Source organism: Girardinichthys multiradiatus, chromosome 20 (genome assembly GCF_021462225.1).
Source record: "Girardinichthys multiradiatus isolate DD_20200921_A chromosome 20, DD_fGirMul_XY1, whole genome shotgun sequence".
In the NCBI taxonomy this organism is placed as follows: Eukaryota; Metazoa; Chordata; class Actinopteri; order Cyprinodontiformes; family Goodeidae; genus Girardinichthys; species Girardinichthys multiradiatus.
In genome coordinates, this window is record NC_061812.1 from 52,957,229 (window position 1) to 52,980,313 (window position 23,085).

The following is a 23,085-nucleotide window of genomic DNA, read 5'->3' on the forward strand; positions in this document are numbered from 1 at the left end:
CTAGAATGACAAAACATCCAAATGTTAGACAAAATTAGCTCGATTAGATGGAGTCCATACCAGGAAACGGAGATGTTTTTGTCTTGTTTGACCAGCGAACAAGTCTTCTCCTCCTGGTTGAACATGGTTGGCTGAACAGTGAGGGAAGCACTGGCTCTCACTATTGGCCGTGCTCTAATTGAAGACAGAGATCAGGAATCAAATGCATGAAATTTATTTGCAAAGGTATTCAAACCTCTCGAGCTCCTACACATTTTGTCAGATTACAACCACAAATTTCAATGTGTTTTCCTGGTATTTTTCTAGATAGACCAACACAACGTAGTTTAGAAGGAAAGGCAAGCAAGGTTTTCAGCTATTTTATAAAAATCTGAAAAGTGTGGTGTGCATTTTTTTACTCAGCTGACCTTTGTTCTGATAAATAGAACCCACCTCTACCTGTTTACAGTTTTCCCAAAGCCATGTAATGACAGTAAGCGTATAGAAGAAGATACTCTAGTGAGATGAGACCATCATTAAATCTATTGGTCTTAGCACTACCCTTTCCAGCTAACACATTTTACATCCGTTTCACAAGTATGCACTGCCTTGTGTAGGTTTATTACATAAGATCCCAAAATACATTCAAGTTTGTTATTGCAATGTGACAAAATGTCACAAAAGTTCACTGGATGTCAATTCTTTTGCCAGGCACTCACTGTAAATATGCAAAGTGGGTAATTATACCTGTACAGTACAGCCTTATCTAAGCCAAAAGCACCAACAATCAGATCTGCAAAAGGAAAGTTAGTTAAATGAAGACATCAAACACAAGGCTAAAGAGTTAAAATATGCAAAATAAGGAATCACATTCCCTCATACCTGGGTACCCGTTCTGATCAATGTCCATGTTGCCTCGCAGAGCAAAGCCAAAGCTGGCAGGGAATGAGCTTGAAGCCCACTGGCCAGAAAGAACCTGAGTAGGCCTGTTCTTCAGTCCTCCAGCATGACCATTATGGATAAAAACCAAGCCCTGTTGGTGGTCTCCTCCGTAGGGACAGCCGATAGCCATGTCTGATTTCAAAAAGTAACAAAACACAGGATAAAAGCTCTCCTATGTGTTTCTTTTTTTTAAAGATATTTTTCCACACGAGTGGCCTTTATTATTTGACAGCAGGCAGGAAAGAGGGGTAGAGAAAGGTGGAGACATTTGGCAAATGTTGCCGGGTCCAGGACTCGAACCCGGGACGGCCACTTCGACGACAGTAGCCTCCGTGTATGGTCGTGCGCTAAACCCTTACACCATCAGCGCAGCGCCCTCTCCTGTGTGTTTCTGCTGCAATACTGTCTGAGCAGCTGACAGCAGGCAACATGATGTAATGGACAGGTATCAAACACAAGGGGACCTCAATTGGACAAGAGATAACCTTATGAGACAACCTTGAACTTCAATGCATGTTAGAGGGATCTTATGTGCAAAGTAGCCTATTAATATGAAGTGGAAGGCAAATTTTATATTGTTTTGAACATTTTTGTCACAAATAAAACTGGCGTGCATTAGCAGATTTTTGGAGTGCATGACTGACAGTTGTCCTGTTGAACAACTCCTCCACCTAAGTTGTGGATCTCTGCAGCTCCTCCAGAGTTGTCAAAGGCCTCTTAATAGCTTTAATAATCTACTACATGGCCTGTCAGTTTAGGTAGATGTCTGTGCCTTGTTAGTTTTGCAGCTGTGCCATACTCTTTCCCTTTTCAGATGATGGATTGAACAGGGCACTATCACATTTTCAAAGCTTGGCAGATTGTTTTATGATCTAACCCCGCTTTTAACATCTCCAGAACTGGCCTTTGTGGCGAGTTCCTTGTCTTCATGGCGCTGTTTGTTCACTAAGGTTACCTAAAAGTCTGAGGTCTTCAGCTGAAAATAAATTCTATACAGGGGGACTATTTACTAATCACGTGAGGTAAATAAACGCACAGATTCCTAGTTGTAAAAAAAAAAACCTCAGAAGAAAACCATGTATCATTTTTCTTCCGCTTCAACATCTTGCACTCCTTTGTGATGGTCTATGAAACAGAAAACGTGGAGCGAACCAAAACCTGTCACAACTAACTACGCGAGAACATTCAGCTTATTTACTGGTCAGATGTGACCAGGACAGGAGTACCAAATGTAAACTCAGAAAGCAGGCGCTGTGTGAGAAATAGACCAAATGATCTGATGAGTTAAATGGGCAGCCTTTGTTTATTAGTCTTTTTACTGCATCCCACAATGCAACTCGAACCTGGCTTTGGGAAGACCTTTGGCTCAAGCTTGCACTGGTTACCTGGTCATTGAAAGGAAATGAGGTCAGATCACATTCACAACATAAACAAACCGCTCTAGTTTGTTTGGAACCGTGCCAAAACCATTTACAGGAGGTGATATTGCTACACTTACTATGTACACATCTAAACAATCAAACTACATTAAGGGGGTACATAATTTGGGATTAATAAAGTATTTTTGAATTGAATTGAATTGAATAAACTAGAGTTTGTTTTAAATGGACTAAACACCTGAGGTGTGAAAACACTCTTAGATATTCTATCGGAAAGGACGTATCTTCATTCAGTAAAAGAGTCAGATGTACCGTTAAAGCCATCCTGGTTGAGATCACCCAGAGGAGCCAGAGAGGTGCCAAATCGACCAAAGACCTGGGAGCCAAGGAGATGCGTTTGAGCTGGCTGTAGATGCAGTGGGCCCCTTTGGAGGTACACATACACCTTCCCCAGCTCCTCCAAACGTCCACTGAACCCAGGGCGCATGAATGTTGGAGCTCCAACAACCAGGTCATCGTAACTGTCAATGGTATGGAAAAGACAGAATTTCAATAATAAAGAAAGACAGAGTTGGAAGCATCAGAAAAGACAAAATATCAAAACAGTTTATAACTGTAGCAGGTTTCAAGAAAGCAAAAACAGCTCTAGAATTTCTCCAAAAAAAGAACTAAAAATATTGAAGAAGGAAAGATTTCTTGGCCGATTAGAAACTACAAGGGTGACTGCACCAGCATGGGAAGTGTTCAACATAGTCAACATCTGCTATAGTCAAATCCCCAGACACATTTAGCTTTTGTTTTTGAATATTCTCCCTCAGCTCTTATTTTGACCATTTTACCTCCCTGTATTTTCTGCCACCATCTTTGTCACTGCACCTCCCTTCACTTACCCGTCGTTGTTGATGTCAGTGACCGCCACTGCGTAGCCAAAGTAAGACCCCATCTGGAATACATTTCAAAAAGGACCGAGTTAGCCTGTAATCACAACATAGTGCTTTTCTTTCATTTTCTTCAGCCTGTCCCTTTCATCTCCTGTCCCCTTCACCACTATAAGATTTGCACCAAATCTCTCAATCCCACAATCCCCCAGTCTTTTTTTCTCCCTTTTCATGGAAGCTCAGAGTTAGAGCTCCTGTAAGATTGAAGCAACATAAGAAGTTGGAGGAAGACTAAATACTGAAGGACTGAAACTAGTTCTACGCTCAACCAGAGAACTTAAATTCAAGCAAATAAATAAATAATGATTATATATTGTGTTATCCTGAACATGTCTGGATACAGAAAGATTTAATGAAAAGTTGGATACTTTCTTGAGAGAATCAAAACATACCATTTAATTGGATTTACATAAAAAACAGCCAGTATTAACAGAAGCCAAATTAAAACCCTGGAGAGGTTTAGCGCAGTTCCTGTATTCAGGGTTCTCACACATCTTCAGTTTGAAATATATTTTCCAGACTAAAATTTCTAGATTATCTTCTGATGGTTTTTCTAACATTATGGACATCTGAGTATAAAAAAAATTACCTTGACAATGCCTTTACAGTTGTCGGATGCCATTATGTTTCACAAATCAAGGAACATCATAAGTTAAAGTTGTCTTCCAATTTAGCACCACGGCGAAGTGCTATTCCATTACTTTTTTGACATCTAAAATAACTAGCATTAGCTCTTTTTCAGAACCTTTACCACATAGATGTAGGACAAAATAGAAGTTCTTTAAAAGCAAAGTTTGTGATCTTTGATCCTTTTTTCTGTTTTAAATAACAAAATAAAATAGTTTCAAAGCTTTGTTTGCTGGCATATATATCAAGACCTAGAAAATGTAATCCGTAAACCAAAATATACAAACTGAACACTGGTTGACTCATGTATTTTCTTTTTTAATCTATAGCACAAAATCATGTCAATATGATGTCACACTTCAGATATAACCTTATATTGACCAGCTTGGAGGGAATGGGGCAGGGGAATGGAGAAAAAAAAAGTACAGTTACATATTGAATTTTAACTTTGTGTGTTTACATGGCATTTGCAATGTTATCATTTAAATTCTCCAGCTGGTTAAATACATGTGATGTGTGATTGAAAGTGAATGTGAAGGGACCACATTCAGATGCCCAGGGACATTTTAATTTTGATTTGTTCAATAGTGTGAGTCAGTTGTGGAAATATTTCAATATATTCCTGTTCCTTCAACTTTTCCAGTTTGTCACTTTAACATCAAGGTTTTAAAGTAACTTGTTTGATTTTTTTATGTAATGGACTGATAAGTAAGGCAAGGTAAGTTGGAAGAAAATTATTAGCTGTTTTAAATTTGTTTTACAAAATAAAGTCTGCAAAGTAATATTATTAATAGTTAAACTTCGTTGATCTCACAATGGAGAAGTTGTCCTCTGCACATAACCCATCTCTGTGGGAGCAGTGGGCTGCCATTGTGCGGTGCCCAGGGAGCATTTAGGGGCTAAGGGTCTTGCTCAGGGACCCAGAGTGGCAGGCTGTGGGATTCAAACCAGGGTACTTGTGGACTCTACAGGATGCAAATCTCCTGCTCTCCAACCATTAGGCCACCACTCCCTCAAGTGTGATGTACATTTGTACTCAGGCCACTTTACTCTGACACCCCTAAATAAAGACCAGGGTAAACAACTGCCTTTAGAAGCCACCTAATTAGTAAATAAGTTCACCTCTGAGTGTAATTTAATCTCAGTATAAATGCAGCTGTTCTGTGAAGGGCTCAGAGGTTTGTAAGAGAATTTTAGAGAACAAACAGCATCATAAAGACTAAGGAACACACCAGAAGGGTCAGACAGAAAATTGTGGAGAAGTTTAAAGCAGGGTTAGGTTATAAAATAATATCCCAACCTTTGAACATCTCACAGAGCTCTGTTCAATCCATCATCTGAAAAAGAAAGAGGATGGACAAAACTACCACCACGGCTGGGAACATAAGAAACTGGCTGGGCAAGGAAAGTTTTAATTATGGAAAAGAAGGTGGGAAGAAGGTGCTCTGGTCGAATGAAGCTAACATGGGCAAAATGATATGTGTAGCAGAAAACCAACAGGAAACCTGCAACACTATCATGGTTCTACAAAGTACTGGATCAGGGGGCGGAATACAAATGCACAACTCACTGTTCAGACTTTTATTTGGAACAAAGTTTGAAATTGACGTATCCTTTGACTTCCACGTCACAATCACAATACTTTAATAGCGGGAGTCTATCATCTAAAATCTCAGGTAAACACATTTATGTTTGTAGATGTAAGAAGACAAAGAGGGGAAAGCACTATTTTAATGGCAGGTGTGAACACTTCCTTAAAGAAATAAGTTGGAACACATGATGCCAAATCTGAACAGGACTTTTCACAGTTGGAATCTATATAAAATATAGCCTGAGTCAATACCTTGGTCCCTAAAGAACAAATTTTAAATTGACATTTGAAAACAGCACAAAGACCCATGTTTAAGCAGCAGACTGGAACGACACAGACCAAGCACCCACAGAGTGCAAAGTTTCAACTAGCCAGGGACAGCTTATTTATCGCCTTCCACCCTGAGAATGACATTTCATAGAGGTCAAACACTATATGTATACTCCTAGGTTTTACATTAGATCCAATGCCTTGCAAAACTATTCACACCCATTCAACTTATGTTTTGTTACATCATAAACACAAACTTCATGTGTTTTATTGGGAATTTAGGTGACACAGCACAAAGTTGTGCATCATTCTGAAGCAGAAGAATAATTTGATTTAAACCCTTCTGTTGGAGCTCACTGTCCTGCAGGAAGATGAACCTCTTCCCCAGATTAGGTCCATCTTTCTTCCCATAAATTTTGATCAGCTTTCCTGTCTCTGCTGAAGAAAAGCAACCCCACAGCATGATGCTGCCACCATCATCACGGGGATGGTCTGTTCGGGATTTTAGTTTGGGTACCATCTAACCAGAGCACCTTTACCACATGTTTGCTTGCTGCTTGTTGGCAACTGCAGAAGTATTTAAAGCTTTTAGCTTTGTTTTAACAATTAAGCACTCTTACCAACTGTCCCATCAAGGCCAGATATGTAAACAGACTCTGCCATCTGAGCTGCGAATCTCTGCAGCTCCTCCAGAATTACAACAGGCCTCTTGGCTGTGTCCCCAAATAAATGCTCTTTACCTGACCTGTCGGGCCATTTCTTGGCAGATTTGCAGTTGTGCAACATTACTTAATGAGATAATCAGAGCTTGAGATACTGTTTCACAACCCAACCCTGCTTTGAACTCCAAAATTCAACAAAGGTGAAGTCTATTTTTATTATTCGGTTACTTCTGACCAGGACATGTCATTTAAATCCCATATTAAACAGGTTTCTAGGATTTCCTTCTTTCATCTCCAGAACATTGCCAATATTAGAAATATCCTGTCCAGGAGTGACACTGAAAAACTAGTCCATGCATTTGTTACTTCAAGGCTGGACTATTGTAATTCTTTACTATCAGGATGTCCACAAAATGCAGTTAAAAGCCTTCAGCTGATTCAAAATGCTGCAGCAAGAGTTCTGATGAAAATTAAAAAGAGAGATCATATTTCTCCTATTTTAGCTTCCCCTCATTGGCTCCCTGTTAAATCCAGAATAGAATTTAAAATTCTCCTATAAATAAATAAACTGAAACCATCTGTGTAGTTATGCTGCTAAAGGTTTAGGCTGCTGGAGGACATAATGACCACTTTCACCCTCTTCACTACATTCTCATACTACTCTCCAATTTTGTATTATTTGCTGTTATTTCAGTTTTTAACTTTATGTTCTCCCTCTTTTCTCTTTGTAGAAGGTACACCTGGCCTACCTGTGACACCTTTCTGGAGAGGGGCATCGTCCAAGCTTCTGCTGGCAACAACTTAATGCTCACCTTCTACAGATGATCCACATGGCCCTGTCTTTCAGTGTTTAACCCTTTCTCTCTCCTAGACATGGCTACTGACTGAGCTTCTACTGTGACTATCTCTATGTTCTCTCTTTCAGACTCTAACCTTGAAAACTGGCTCAGAGTTTATCTGTTCTTTCTTTCTAGATGAAACGACTAACATTTACTTTTCCTTCCCATAGAAAGTACTCCTGGATCAGTGCTTCTTTGTTCTCTTTGTGTCTCTGCTCTGTTCTCTCAAACCTCCAGTCGGTCGTGGCAGATGGCCGCTCACACTGAGCCTGGTTCTGGTTCTGCTGGAGGTTTCTTCCTGTTAAAAGGGAGTTTTTCCTCTCCACTGTCGCTACATGCATGCTCAGTATGAGGGATTGCTGCAAAGTCAACGCCAGTGACTGTCCACTGTCTCTACATGCTCATCCAGGAGGAGTGAATGCTGCAAGTCACTGACTGGATGCAATCTGCTGGGTTTCCTTAGATAGAAAAACTTTTTATCCAATTTGAATAAATAACTGAATCTGACTGAACTGTTCAATGGTTACGATTAATTGGAATGTATGAACCTGACTTTGTGAAGAACCTTGAGACGACATGTGTTGTGAATTGGCGCTATAGAAATAAAACTGAATTGAATTGAACTTCTGAAGGCAATTGTTTATACTGGATTTTATTTAGGGGTAAAATAGTCAATTGGGGTACAATCAAATGCACGTCACACTTTTAAAGTTTTATTTCTACAATGTTTCCGTGGACCCTTTTCCTTCTAATCTCAATAATGCTCTACTTTGTGGGGGTCTATCACAGGAAATCCCAATGAAATGCACTGAAGTTTGTGGCTGTAAATTTGAAAAAGTTAAACGGGTATAAATACATGTTCACAACACTGTATATTATATTCACTAATCCCATTATTAATTGTAAAATGGGTCTTTAAAAAAATTGTAAAACACCTCCACACATAATCTAATAACCACCTTAAGACAAAGATCAGTATATCAGTATCAGCCACCATAAAAGGCAGAGTATGACTGGGTAACTGTGCTGCTGCTGCTAAATTAAGCAAGTGACATTTCCGTTGCTGAAATAATTCATCCCTGACTGTTATTTTCAGAAATGTGGTTGAACATTCAAATCTGCCTCAGCAACACTGCCTCAATGTAGTGCTTCCAATTTTAAAAGTACATGCTGAAACCACATAGGGATGACATCAACACCATCTTTCCGTCTTCTGTTTCTGGCTTTAATTTAGGTCTTTTAGAAACTCACTGTAAGCTGGACTTTGACAGGCTCCTTCACCAGGGGGGAAATTCCTCCTTCAAACTTCCTTAACAAACTTTAAAAGGTGTCAAACTTTGGTGCAGATGAGCACATACCTGGTCCCCGGTGAGGTTCAGTACAGACTTCAGATCCTTCCCATTTAAAATGGACACCTATAACAAACCAAACATGAGTTGCTTTCTTTAAAAAGAAAAAAATACAGCAATTTCACATTTTCTAAACTATACGTTTAAAAAGCTACAAAACAGTAATGAGAAAACTCCTTACTAAACCATACAGCATGAGTCCTTTTGGTACTCCTGTGATGAAATCTGCAAATAGAAAGGCAGTCACTCCTTGACTGTCCAAATCCTCCTGCTTTCTGAAAGACTTAATAATCCCCTTCTGTTACAACATAAACATGTGTGCTGTGACTTAGTAGCAATCTGTGCTCAGTCAAGCAGTCTGGCTCTCTGTACTGTAAATATGACCCTCACCTTCCTCGCCGTCCCCACTAAACTCGCCACTGGTCACAGAGTAACCTGCAGGAGAGGTGGAGAGTGGAGGCAGAGTGGGAGATAGAGAAAACAGAGAGTTGAAGGTAAATTAAGACAATGTCAATGAAAATGCAATACTTTGGATAAGTTGAAGGATTTAGTTGGTTACAAGCACCACCTCTTAAAGAGTGTTGGAGGCTTTACAAAAGATCATAATTAGCCAGTTTATGTCTGGCTGTCCTAAATAAACATTTCCTTGTTTAGAAGCAGAAAGTAATCAGTAATACTCCTGAGTCAATATTTCATAGAACCACCTAACATTTCAAATGTAGCTGCAAGTCTCTCTGAGTATGTCTCTACCAGCTTCGAACATCTGGAGACTGAGCGTTTTGCCCATTTCTTTTTTGCAATATAGATGTAGTTCCAGCTCAATCATACTTGATTGAGAAGGTTTGTGAACATCAGGTTTCATGTCTTGCCACAGATTCTTAATTAGATTTTGGGTCTGCGTTTTGACTGGACCATTATAGCACATAAATATAGTTTGATCTAAACCAGTGGTTCTCAGTCTAACTCCTCAAGACCCACTGTCCTGAAGGAGTTAGGTGTTTCCCTGCTAACAGACACCTGACTTACAAGAGTTGGTGATTAACAGGCTTCTTCAGCACTTGATGGCATGCCGGAAGTAATGCAATGATTTGAACCAGGTGGGCTGGAGCAGAGACACATCTAAAACATGAAGGTTAGAGGTCCCTGAGGACCAGGATTGAGAACCACTGACCTCACAATACAATATCTTTCTACCTTGTGGTATGCCAATAAAATCAGAGGTCTGTGGCTGTAGCACAGCAACATCTAAGATGGCTCAAGGGCTCAGAATACTTTTGCAAGCCATTGTATATGACTTATTTAGCTAAGAAGATACTGTCATCATCCAAACAATGTGCATTATCTGACTCTACCAATATTTTCTTTTCATATGTAAACTTTATAACATAACACTTATTTCAAACTTATTTTCAACGAGGTCAAAGACATCACAGTTATGACCCAATATGTAAGTAAACTCCACCTTTAACCTCTCACCATGCATATTGTTTCATAAACATGGAATATTATCGGACACTGCTCCTGAGGAGAGTACTAGAGGAGAGTTCAACATGCAGCATTAATCATAAGAGCAGAGGATCTCTGTGTGAGTATGAGTGTGCTTTGTGTGTTTAATGGAAACCTGCCCACTAGATTGTGACATAAAGTATCTCAAGGGATGTCATGAGTTATGCGCATGGTGCTAATAGAACCTGAGGAAAGGTCTAGCAGCGAATATTTGAAATGCATTTTGGGGGAAACTCTGTCTTCTCAAAGTTGACTTTTAGGCATATTGGTACAGTTTTACTGGACTCCAACCGTTATGGAAAGATTGCATCCTCTGGGGTTCAGGAATGTACTTTAAGGACAGAGTTAAATATGCATGTTGGATTTTGATAAGTTTGGTCCAGATGGAGGCCTCAGAGGTATCGGTCAGAAGGTCAAAAAAGACCTGAAGATTTTTATGTCAATGCAGAAAAAACAGAGAAAGTTAACCTAGACCCTATACTGGTGCCTGAGTTGATTCAAATGTACTTTCTCACCCAAGTAACTGTCATCATAGCTCCCCTGGACCTGTTGGGTCTGAATCTGCCCGGCAACCGACAGCAGGAAGTAGGAGGGATAGTATGCCTTAACAATCTCCTCTGTGGTGGCTGAAATCAGCTGACCTACAGAATGTTAAAGGACATTTGAGGACTTTGGCTACTAAAGGTAAAATTGATTTTCAGCTTTAGTCAAAGGGGAAATAAAGGGCTTCACACTTCTGTCAGCTTACCTTGCCAGTAAAAGCTACCAGGTCCTCCAAGAACAACCCGCCCATCCTGTATCACATACAGACACACACAACAGTAGCAGAGCAGAGGAATTAATGCAGCTCTAATTTCCTCATGAGTTCCAAATAAAGTATGCAAAAGTGTTTCTACAGAACATTGTAAAAATATCATAAACCTTGAAGGTTTCCTGATTTTTTTAATGTAAAAATTACAAACTTCAATGTATTTTATTGGGATTATATGTGATAGACCAACAAATAATGGCAGTGCAAATCACAGATGTTACATGCATTTTTATTCAGCCCCCTTTTACTCTGCTTCCATAGATTAAAATCCAATAGGCAGGCTATTTTATATATTAGTTTAGCTGTGTTAATCTAATCTGCGTATAAATCAGGCTCTTTAGTAAAGATTTGAATTATGGAATAAAAAGCATCATGAAGACGAAGGAAAATACCAAACAGGTTAAGGAGAAAGTTGTAAAGTTTAAAGCAGGATTAGGTTACAAACATTAATGGCAGCATCATGCTCAAGGGATGCTTTTCTTTACCATGAACTGAGAAGCTGGTCAGAACTGATGGAAACTTGGAGGGAGCTAAATACAGGACAATCCTGGAAGAAACCCTCCTGTAAAAACATGAAACCAGGGCCAATTCCAGCAGGACAACCCTAAACATGCAGCCAGAAATATGAAATGGTTTAAATAAAAGCATATCTTTGTTTTAGAATGGCCCAATCAAATTCCAGACCTAAATTCAAGTGAAAATCTTTGGCAATATTTAAAATATCTTTTCACAGAGGCTCACCATCCAATCTTATTGACCCTGAGCTTTTTGAAAAGAATGGGAAAACATTTCAGTCTTTAAATGGCCAAAGCTGGTAGCGATATCCCCTTAAAAACTTTCAGCTGTCATGACAAAAAAAGGTGTTCCTTTAAAGTTTTGCATCAGAAGGCCTGAATACAAAAGGATATTTTAAGGATTTTTAAGTATAAAACAGCAGAAAAGCATCATTTTCCTTTCACTTCACAATAATGTACAACTTTGTACTTGTCTATCACAATAAATCCCAATAAAACAATCTAATTACTTTTGCAAGGCACTCTACATGCATAAAGTGTAATTTCCAAACAGAACACAGTGACATGGGTAAAACAATAAGTGAATAGTCCAGCACAGAATTCTCCTACCTTGGTAAAGTCAGCACTGAATCCTCCCTGACAGTAACCCTGTCCAGCAGGGCCGTGTCTTTCTACAGTGAGAAACACCAATATAACTGTTTTGCAATAAACCAGCTAGATTTGTGTGTGTCGTTACACAGAGGTGATATCAATCCAGCAGCTCACCTGTTCTACATGGGGCATACTCCACAAAGGTTTTGAGACCGTCAACAGAGAGGTAGCAGGTGCCTGTAACATCAGCAAATGGTGTGTCGTGTTCTGTCCTCCAATAATATCTGGGAGCACAGGCCTGGAATCGACAAGAGACAAATTTGTTGAGTTTACTATATTTAAAAAAAAGGAAAAGTTTTTTTTGTTTTGTTTTGTTTTTTATTAAACCAAATTAGAAAAATGAAAAGGTTCTGAGGTGTTTAGACTCCTCTACCACCTCCACTTCCTCGCCAATGATGGAAATAGTATTTGAACCATTCCTGTTTCTCTTAAAATCTACAATCATCTTTGTTTTATTAACGTTCAAGATGAGATGATTGTTTCCACACAATGCCACAAAGCGGTCCACCAACTTCCTGTACTCAGCTTCTTGTCCATCTCTAAGCAGCATTGCATGCCTTCTTGTCCGGGTAGCAGAAGCTAACCCCACCTGGGACAGCTGGAACGGTTCGTGTATGAGATAGTCTTTGGGCAGAGAAAGTTTCAGATGAAACAATCTAAACATTGTTTTATTTATGATGTTTTGCTTTGTTTGTGATGGTAAAACAGCTACCTGGTGAAGATAATGCGAACAGACCTCTAAGCCTTGAGGTTAGTCTATTGTTCTGTTTTGTTTTAAAGTTACGACAAACTTTATTTTAATAAGCAGTTTAAACACAGATCAGACATAACACGGCGCTTGTGCTCATATTCACCTTAATATTCGTATTAATGGTAATTCATACACATGCGTAACTAAAAGGGTTGCTAAACAAGCTACTTTTACTTTATTAGCCAAAACCACTAATGCTAGTGAATGCTAGCAAATAATATTCCATTAAATATTATTTTTACTAAAATAATGGTGGTTGATTAAAACATTAAGAATCAATTATCCAAAAAGGTAATTCGACTTATTATTTATTTATTTTATTAAAATAATGTGTTACTTATGTTCTGATTTGGCATTGTGACTGGTTGTTAAAAGACATACCAATTGCTATCCTAAATTTGTTTTAACAACTAATTTGACCTAATTTCCAAATTCCTCAAGATAAACTTGATTATTAAACATAAATATCCACATTGAACTATGATAATCAATTTTATTGGTTCCTTGTTCCATTGTTTGTACATAGTTCATTAGTCTTCTTTATTTCTTCATTTTGCTTAATAGTTTAGTTGAATTGTTGTAGCCTAGTAAAGAGTTTGTTAACTGGAAAATATATTTTGAAGAGAAGTTGCTGTGAATATATCCCATATGTGTGCAGTGTTTGCTCTTTTGAGAAAGCCAGTGCTCGAATCACTCTTTCAGCCCATATTGGGCTGGTATTCACAGGACATTCACAATACTTAACAGACTGAAAGTGATGTATTTAAATATTAAAAACTTAATCATATCATTGCACAACAATCATACTTATAATACACCAAGCCACCACAAAATTTAATTTAATTAAACTAACCTTTTTAATAGGTTTTAATAACATAGCTACAACTACACCAAAACTAGTCTTACCAAGATGCTGTTACCATGGGAACGCACAACAGCTCCAAACCACTGATGGGACTTGAACTCAACTTGAGTGTTCACATCATTTATGTAAAAATACCGGTCACCTGCAGAAACACAAAGGAGAAAAGTAAAGTCAGAAAGAAGCTTTCAGAGAACTGCAGGCAACAGTGACAGACACACTTATCAGGACCCCTGGCAAGTATGTTTCATGAAACCTTGAATTCATCTTTTACTGCAGTAGCACACTTTCAAACTGAAAAATGTTACACTTTAAGATTGATTTCAAATTTATAATCAGTGGAGACATGTTAAATATATTATTACTGGCACAATTGTTGCTACCCTTGCTGTCAATTCTTTATACAACCCATTTTGCCAATAGTTTAGCACTTGTAGTCCATTTCTTTAAAATGTAACAAGGTTGGAACATACAGAGAGACTAATCTTTCAGCATTCTGCCTTGCAAAATTTTTCTAGATCATCCAGAGTCCTGGTTTTTTTAATTAAGCTCTTTTTCTTTCAGCTCACCCATGTTTTGGATCATTGTCCTGCTGACAGACCTAATAATGACCGATTTTCAGTCTACTGGCAAAATACCCCAGATTTCTATCCAAAATCTCCAGGTATTTCAAAATGTTCATGATGGCATGCACTCTGACAATCTTCCCAGGACCTTTGGAAGGAAAACAGATCCTCCACCATACTCAGTAGCTGGCATGTGTTTTTTTTTTCCCCACATATCCATCCGCTGTAGGAAAAAGGGACTGTTTTAAGGCTTTTTACACATCTTTACCGGAGGTGCCTGTAAAGTGGTCCACATCTGTAGATGGAGGCTGCTCTCTAATTTAGTAAGCATGTCATCGCTGTGTGCCAGGTTTTCCCATGTGTTGTTGACTTTTTGCATGACTGTTTTATGACTTTATCCCACCGTTCTACAGCTCTAATCTGCTTTATCAAACAGCTTGAAAAACCTCTTAAAAAGACAATATTGGTCCCGCAACCCAAATGGCTGTACATCACTCTCAGGATTTGTTTTTTAGAAGGGGCCCTGGCAGTAATGCTGCAACAATAACAGAGGGAGTGTTGCAGAACATGTAAGAAAGTCTGTCTGTTGGTAAAATTAAGCAACGTCCACAAAATGTTGCTTTTAAGATTAAAAGCAGTTAAAGGTGTGTCTTTTCAGATAGTGAAGCCTGGACTCAAACACACCAAGAATCCCCAAGTCTGCAAAGAGAAATGCAAACTCTCTGAATGTCAAAATCTCCTTAAGCATTGCACATTACTCATACAGCTTGTGTTTATAAACTGTGTGCTTACAATAAGTTACACCCTCTGATCCTCAAACAGAGGTCCATATCGCTTCCTGCGCTGCAGATTGAGCCGATTATTTTCCCAGCAGGGTCGGACGCAGCCTACGTCCTCTGGGGTCCTTGTCCCCATTATGATCTTGAGCTCACGTGGTCCAGCAGGAAAAAAAGATAAAGCTTAGGAAAAATAAATAAAAAAAGACTAATGCATTCATAAACCTTTTATCTTGGGTGGGATTACGGCTGGGATTTAAGAATCATTAAAACCAAAAAAAAAAGAAAGAAAAACTCCTGCAGGTGAAGTAAGGTTGCAGCAACTGGACTTTCTGACCTCTGGGTCAAGCACAGCAGTTTCTAACTAAGGATACTACAGCCTCTCTCAGCCACTTTTATGACTGAATGCACACAGATGACTATTTACTAGTCTTGTAGATTCCACTGCTGTATGATTGATATCTTAATATCCAGGATGGTACAATGTACGCTGATAAAACAAACCGCTAGATTTTAACCAATAAACATAATGTAACCATACATTTGACTTGGATTACGTTTAATATTTCAGGGCAGAATTTATGTTTAGCAGCTAAGATGTCTGTCTGGCCTTTCAAAGAGGTATGAAGTTATGCTGCATTCAGTAAAAAAAAGAAAACATTCCAGCAGCATCCTCCAACGTATCTGATGGTGTAGCATATAGAATTGGTCTCCAGCTAAGCCATTCTGTCACCAATTTTCAGTAACGTTAAGAAAGTTCACAGAATGAGCGTTACAACACTGTTGTCATATATGCTACACATATACGCCACTGCTACAGAACCTACGCTCCTCAACTGTTGCAGCATTGCCCCATGACTTAATCACATGCTGCATTGTGCAGAGGTTCTGTCTGCACTGATGAAGATTTCCTTCCTCAACTTAAACTGGCTCCAACCTATGGCAGCTGGACCTATTTTCGAATAATTAGGCTAATAATTACGATAGAGTGCCCCCGTGTGGTCAGGGTACTATGGGATGTTTCCTACATAGATGTATCTAGAGAGCCTCTATCCCTAGACGGTCAGGTGATTGTTTAATATGGAGCTTAAATATGGAAGAAAAATCTAAAACAAGATGGTGACGGCATGGCCAAGTTAATATACTCCATCCTGATGCAGAAAAACATTAAATTTTACAACCAATGGACAAGACCTGTGCAACTCAGAAACACTTACACTTTAAAGAAATAACAGGATTTGATGTTTAACAAAATGCTTTTCATTTCCTTACATCTAGTTCCACCTTCCATCATTAGATATATCAAACAACATCGCAAGATTGGAAACAATGTGACATCAGCTGAAATAGTTTAACATTTACCTTTTACTTCCCGAGAAGGCATACATTTATCTGTCAACAGGCAAAGAAATCAATTACTAATAGAGTATTAATAAAGTTATCATACCTTGCTGGTCAAAGCTGACAACACTGCAGTTATTCTGGCTCCAGGAACACTGGTACACAGCTCCTCCTTCTACGATGTCCAGCTGGCTGGTGTTGGCTTTCGGAGCTCCAATTAAGATAATGATACTGGACAGCAGAAAAGTAAACAAAGTCTTACAAGCTGCTGGAAAGAACTAAAGTGCATTAACATTTGGGCTGATTTATTGTTTATCGCAATATCACTGTATGCAATATGCATATTGCTAACTGCCTGGACTGCAGTAAATGTTATCGAATTATTTAAGTACATACACTTAGGCTTAATGCCTGTAATATATTTGGTGATCCTTGTTGTTTGAAGCACCTTAAGAACATTTAGAAAGTAAAGAGGTGGTAAAGTCATTAAAAAACAAACCAAGTTGCTTAAATGCTAAAGCAGCCGATGTGGGCCAAAAGCAAGTTTTTTGTTTTTTTTAATGTCATTGTAATGAAAATAATTTTATTTTTTATTTTCCAGTAGCTGGATAGACTCTTTATATGGGGTCCATGTTTGGTGTGACACCAAAGCAGAAAGACATCAACACTTTTTAATTATTTATTGCAAGACAAAGATATTGCCACATTCACTAATATTTTGCAGAGATGAGTGGCTATAAAAAGCTTACACAACCCTGTTAAATGCCAGGTTTTTGTGATGTAAAAAAATTTGATTCTGATATATTCCAAAACCATTCCCACATATAAAGTGGGAAAATCCTGCATAGTTCAACTCAAAAACTAACTCAATTATTAGAGAAGAAATAACAAAAAGGCTGCAAAATATTTTTTGCACAAATAAGCACACCCTTAGCATGATAGTTTATTGAATCACCTTTTGGTTCTGTTTTAGCATTATATTTTCTTTAGTTTACACCTGCTATCTGAATAGTGATAGCGATAGATAAACCTTAAACAAACGTCCGCTGTCCTGACATTACTTAAAGAACAGTGTAAAATTTTGGCAGTGGCAGTATCAATGATCTGGGATAACTTTTCTTCAGATCTGGGGTTAGAATTAGCCAGGCACAGCATTCTTACAGTGATTATAAATCATTTAAATCTTGTCTGTCACTTTTCTACATAGCACCTAAAATGCTGCTACACAACATTTAGATTTAGAAAAAAATAAAATAAAATAAAAAATAGTGGAAGCTTATTTGATGCTTCCAAGTGTGTGAGCCAGCATTGTAATAACACAACATAGCAACTCAAGAAACACGTCCTTCCTTCATTCAAAATGGGTGTCTCGAACGTAAGAAAAACAGGGTGCAAAGAAGAACCCCCTCTGATTTGCCTCCTACTTTTCATAGTTCAAGTTGTGATGGCTAATTCCCACACAGCTGTAAGCTTTTAGAAATACAGTGCGGGACTGGTGCAGCAGTGTCAAAAAGATTACTCATAAAATCTATTGGACGTTTCCCCATACCACTCCTTTCAAAACAATAAAGTTGGACAAACTGTCACAGAAGATTGTTTTTGGAGTGGACCCAAATGCAGACAGGCAGGAGCAGATCGGTAAAAATAAAAAGGTTTAATAAATAAACAAAAACTTTGAGGCAGACAGGTAGAAGCAGATGCGGGAAAGAACATGAACACGGTGTTGGACAGGCTTGGTGTGAACAGAGCAAAACAGAACAGAACAGAGGAGTGTATATGGGGCATGGCACAGGCGAAGCAAGGAGACTGAATGGCCTGGTGCAGGTGGACCGAATGAAGCTGATTACAGACTGACTGTGGCAGGAAGTGGAAACAGGAATATGAATGGGCTGAACAGAGAAGCAATACAATAATTCAAACAAAGAAAGTTCTTACAGAACATAAACCACAATGCACTCTGAACAGAATACAATAATAATAAGAAACAAAACCCAAAGCACCACCTGGCAAACAATGAAGCAAGATCCAAAACACAACTTGAAGAACATAATCAGGATCAGAGAAAAAAAACCAAAATAAAAACTCATACACCCTCAAATCATGACACAAACTTAATGTAGCCAACTTATTGTTGACATAGCAAATGTTTTAAATTTAAATACAGTATATATCTCAACTCCTTATTCTTCCCGTCTGAAATGATATCTGAGTCTTGTATTTGATTTGAAATCCAGCAGCTGGCTGGTACACAAAAACCTACCTCATACATACCTTATACCTCATCACTACATCATTCCCTTAACCTACAAAGCCAGCTAGTCAATTCACAATCAGCTAATGTGGAGCCATGACTATCTTCTGTACTTTGGCGAGTCAGGGACTTAACAGAGGCGGAAAGACAGCATTGGTCCTTTCACAAAACTCATGGAGATGACATAACAAGGCCTTAATTCTGCACTGAGGGGCTTTATAAAGGGGTCAAAACTGAAAGCAATAGCCACATTTGCGTTCTATAATAATAGCTTTCACTTACTTCACCAGACGAAGTCACATGCTGTCAGCAAATGGATAGCCTTTTCTTGACACACTTCACTTTGAAGAAAAACATCATGGTGTTTTAATATTCCAAGATCTCATTCTACAAGATATTATTATTAAACCTGTAGTGTTTGGTATGTAAATGACTGAATGATTTTCATAAAGCCCACAAGTCTAGAACGGACACTAGTGAGCATAGGTTGTGGCATCATGGCCGTAGCATCCGACAGCCATACAACAAGGAGAGTGAAGCTCATTAGCTACATTAGACAACCAGTACCTAAAAGAGGTCAAATTTGTTTTTTTTTGTTTTTTTGGGTGGGTTTTTTTGCGTCACTAGTGGCCTTTATTTTTACCACTATATTTTTTTCTGAAAGTCAGCAGACAGGAAATGGGGTTGGAGAAAGGGGGAAGACATGAGGCAAATGTTACCAGGGCCGGGACTCAAACCCAGGAAGACCATGTTGAGGACTAAGGCCTCCATATATGGGTCATGCGCTTAACCCCTTACAGCACCAGCGTCGCGCCCAAACAGTGGTCAAATGTATGGTATGAATAAGTGAACACTGCCAGAATATGTGCCTGCTGAATGCAAAAGAGGCAGAATGTTGGAACCCGTGGGGACATGTATTATAAAAAGCCCCCACACACCTAACATATCCTTCAGTTCCAACATTAAATAAGTACCACAATGGGTAATTGTGCAAAACACCAACTGGCAGTCAATAGTAATTCTATGAATTTCAATTAAATTGGATTATTTCTTTTGGGTGCTTTAAATTGCTGCCTAATTGTTTTTTTACTTCATATATTTACAATTAAAATACAGACGCGTAGAGAAGGGGAGTTTTAAAGACAAACTAGAAGTAATTACATCACAGAGATCCGCTTATAAGAGCTTGTAAGTTTTATCACTACTATTTTATATGGTTTTAAGATAGCAGTTTCCAGCTGTTACATCTGTGTTGAGGTAAATCTCTGCCACCATTACTAGGTTGTTACCCCTGTAAGTAAATTGTAAGTAAAATTATTTTGCCATAAAGTGATTGTAACAAAGTACTGAGATAAACTGGCACCTTAAAAAAAACATATAAACAAGAAGCTGATTGGATGGAACTTCTATCATACACTAAACTTTCTAATCAGAGTCGTGTAGAGGAGACCTTTTAAATGTGAAGGAATATTCTTCAGCTATGATATAGCTTACTTTATGGCTGCCTATAAAACTAAACTTTAAAGAGCTGTAATTGTTGAATGTCTAATTTACAGCCATGGAGTTCATATCTGGTTTTTTTTTTTTTAAGGACGCTTGTCTGTCATAACTGTTGTCTTAAAATTAGCATTAGATTCAACTGCCTAACAGAATAAAATCCCAAAGCAAATGCCTTAATTACCCTGCAACATCTCAGTTTCTAGCATATGCAATAAGATTATTTTTGGCAACATGTTTTGTTTGTCTTTGGAATCACAGATAAAATTGATATTCCTTATTCTGACTTAAATTATGCAATATTCAAGTCTGAATCAGTCAGTCTTACAAATACCATAAACGTAGACAGTTTGGGAATAAATTCACTGCAACACATTGAAAGAATGTAACTTGCAAGCATTACCACATTAATGTAAGGTGTGTTTTATTGAATGTATTAATGAATAAATTCACCTGGGGCTAAAACGATTCTTTGACAGACTCAAGTACCAAGATTACTAAAATTCCATGAGGCAAATTATCTGGCTTGAACACCAGAAAGACGTATTTACTGACAGAATACTTCTATAAACAACAGATGTCTGTAGAACACTTGTATGCAGGAGGAAAGTGAGGTTTAATATATAAAAGACATTCTTTATTATTATCCCTGAATTTAAATTAGCTGTTTATGTTCTTCATAGGTAATGTGCTAAAATTATTTCTCTTTTCTTTCTGTAACAAAAAAGACAAAAAGAGTGCACACTTGCACCAAAGTAAACTACAAGATAACATTATGTTTTTCATGTTAAAAAATCTCTTTAAAAATCCATAATGCAATATTTAAGTGTCTCTATACACTTTTTTGTTTGTGACCATTTTCACTACAGAGGCAGCTAGCATTTTATTGATGTCCTTCCTTCAGTCATTGACTGTGTGACTGAACCAAAAGCTTACTCGTATTATAGACTGAATACAGACAACATTATGGGTGACATACCAGAGTTCAAAAGAGGACAAATTGTTGGTGCACGTCTTGCTGGCGCATCTGTGACCAAGACAGCAAGTCTTTGTGATGTATCAAGAGCCACGGTATCCAGGGTAATGTCAGCATACCACCAAGAAGGATGAACCACATCCAACAGGATTAACTGTGGACGCAAGAGGAAGCTGTCTGAAAGGGATGTTCGGGTGCTAACCCGGATTGTATCCAAAAAACATAAAACCACGGCTGCCCAAATCATGGCAGAATTAAATGTGCACCTCAACTCTCCTGTTTCCACCAGAAGTGTCAATCAGGAGCTCCACAGGGTCAATACACACGGCCGGGCTGCTATAGCCAAACCTTTGGTCACTCATGCCAATGCCAAACGTCAGTTTCAATGGTGCAAGGAGCGCAAATCTTGGGCTGTGGACAATGTGAAACATGTATTGTTCTCTGATGAGTCCACCTTTACTGTTTTCCCCACATCCAGGAGAGTTACGGTGTGGAGAAGCCCCAAAGAAGCGTACCACCCAGACTGTTGCATGCCCAGAGTGAAGCATGGGGGTGGATCAGTGATGGTTTGGGCTGCCATATCATGACATTCCCTTGGCCCAATACTTGTGCTAGATGGGCGCGTCACTGCCAAGGACTACCGAACCATTCTTGAGGACCATGTGCATGCAATGGTTCAAACATTGTATCCTGAAGGCGGTGCCGTGTATCAGGATGACAATGCACCAATACACACAGCAAGACTGGTGAAAGATTGGTTTGATGAACATGAAAGTGAAGTTGAACATCTCCCATGGCCTGCACAGTCACCAGATCTAAATATTATTGAGCCACTTTGGGGTGTTTTGGAGGAGCGAGTCAGGAAATGTTTTCCTCCACCAGTATCACGTAGTGACCTGGCCACTATCCTGCAAGAAGAATGGCTTAAAATCCCTCTGACCACTGTGCAGGACTTGTAGATGTCATTCCCAAGACAAATTGACGCTGTTTTGGCCGCAAAAGGAGGCCCTACACCATACTAATAAATTATTGTGGTCTAAAACCAGGTGTTTCAGTTTCATTGTCCAACCCCTGTATATGACTTGGAATATGTTTGTAGGATTCGACTGAACTGACTTTTTATTTTAAAGTTCCTTGAGATGATATGTTGTAAATTGGCGCTATATAAATAAACAGAATTAAATTACATTAAATTGAGTAATGCCAGAAAGGAATTTGTTTCAGGAAAAAAGTAGTCTGATTTACTGTCATAGAGTGAGGAAAAGTCTTGTCTCTTTTCTTACAGCGAATGTAAAATCTGACTTCAACTGTATATCAGCTGTGTATAAAATGCTTCCAGGAAAATGTGTTGGTAGCATTTAAAAAAGCTACATTACCTACTACAATTTTATGAGTATAATGGATGTGCTTGTCAGGCAAAGGTTTCACAGATGACCAAATTATTTTATGGTGCAATCATGAAGATAAAACAGTGTCACAAACTGTAATGTGATATTTTGCAGGCCAATGACCTCTGTATCTGCCCATATGCTCTGTAGCTAGTTGCTATCTCTGTGTGTCAGCTCTGTGGTGTTACTGGAGCTTATACAGTGAAAAGCTCTGTTAACTGCTTGAGAGAACGCACAGTGGTGACCCAAACAATCCGGTGGTGGGCCACATCACCAAAACCACTTCCTGAAAGATAGTAAAAAGAAAATCTCTAAAGTTAAGTTTATGACAAGTTGGTTTACCATTTTCAACACATTTTACATTGTAATGCATAAATGGTAAAGAAAATATATTGCAAATGTGTAGTTGTTTTACAAAAGCAAATAACAGATCGTTTAAATTTTTTCTTCAAAGCAAGACAAGGTAAATATCGGCATGCTGCATCACAGCCATCCTATCTTTCTGTTGGGTAGGCTGAACAACCAGCATTCATTCACCCTGTCAAAAGTTAAAATGATGTCTGAGATTACAGAAAAATGAGCTGGAGATGTTTCTGCACATTTCTAAAAACATGACAT

General features: G+C 38.5%; 1 protein-coding gene across 1 annotated transcript in view; it reads right to left on the bottom strand.

Annotated features, from left to right (window-relative positions):
* The window catches only part of LOC124857580 (integrin alpha-5-like), a 105,805-nt gene that overhangs the window by 64,002 nt on the left and 18,718 nt on the right, over positions 1–23,085 (bottom strand). The window contains exons 2-15 of the mRNA XM_047348907.1: positions 16,462–16,586; positions 13,717–13,817; positions 12,174–12,297; positions 12,018–12,079; positions 10,831–10,876; positions 10,598–10,723; positions 8,967–9,011; positions 8,758–8,801; positions 8,586–8,642; positions 3,191–3,243; positions 2,613–2,821; positions 862–1,053; positions 727–772; positions 61–174 (exon numbers count right to left, since the gene is read on the bottom strand). Coding sequence (XP_047204863.1) covers positions 61–174; positions 727–772; positions 862–1,053; positions 2,613–2,821; positions 3,191–3,243; positions 8,586–8,642; positions 8,758–8,801; positions 8,967–9,011; positions 10,598–10,723; positions 10,831–10,876; positions 12,018–12,079; positions 12,174–12,297; positions 13,717–13,817; positions 16,462–16,586 — 1,344 coding nt within the window. The remainder of the gene's footprint in view (positions 1–60; positions 175–726; positions 773–861; positions 1,054–2,612; positions 2,822–3,190; positions 3,244–8,585; positions 8,643–8,757; positions 8,802–8,966; positions 9,012–10,597; positions 10,724–10,830; positions 10,877–12,017; positions 12,080–12,173; positions 12,298–13,716; positions 13,818–16,461; positions 16,587–23,085) is intronic.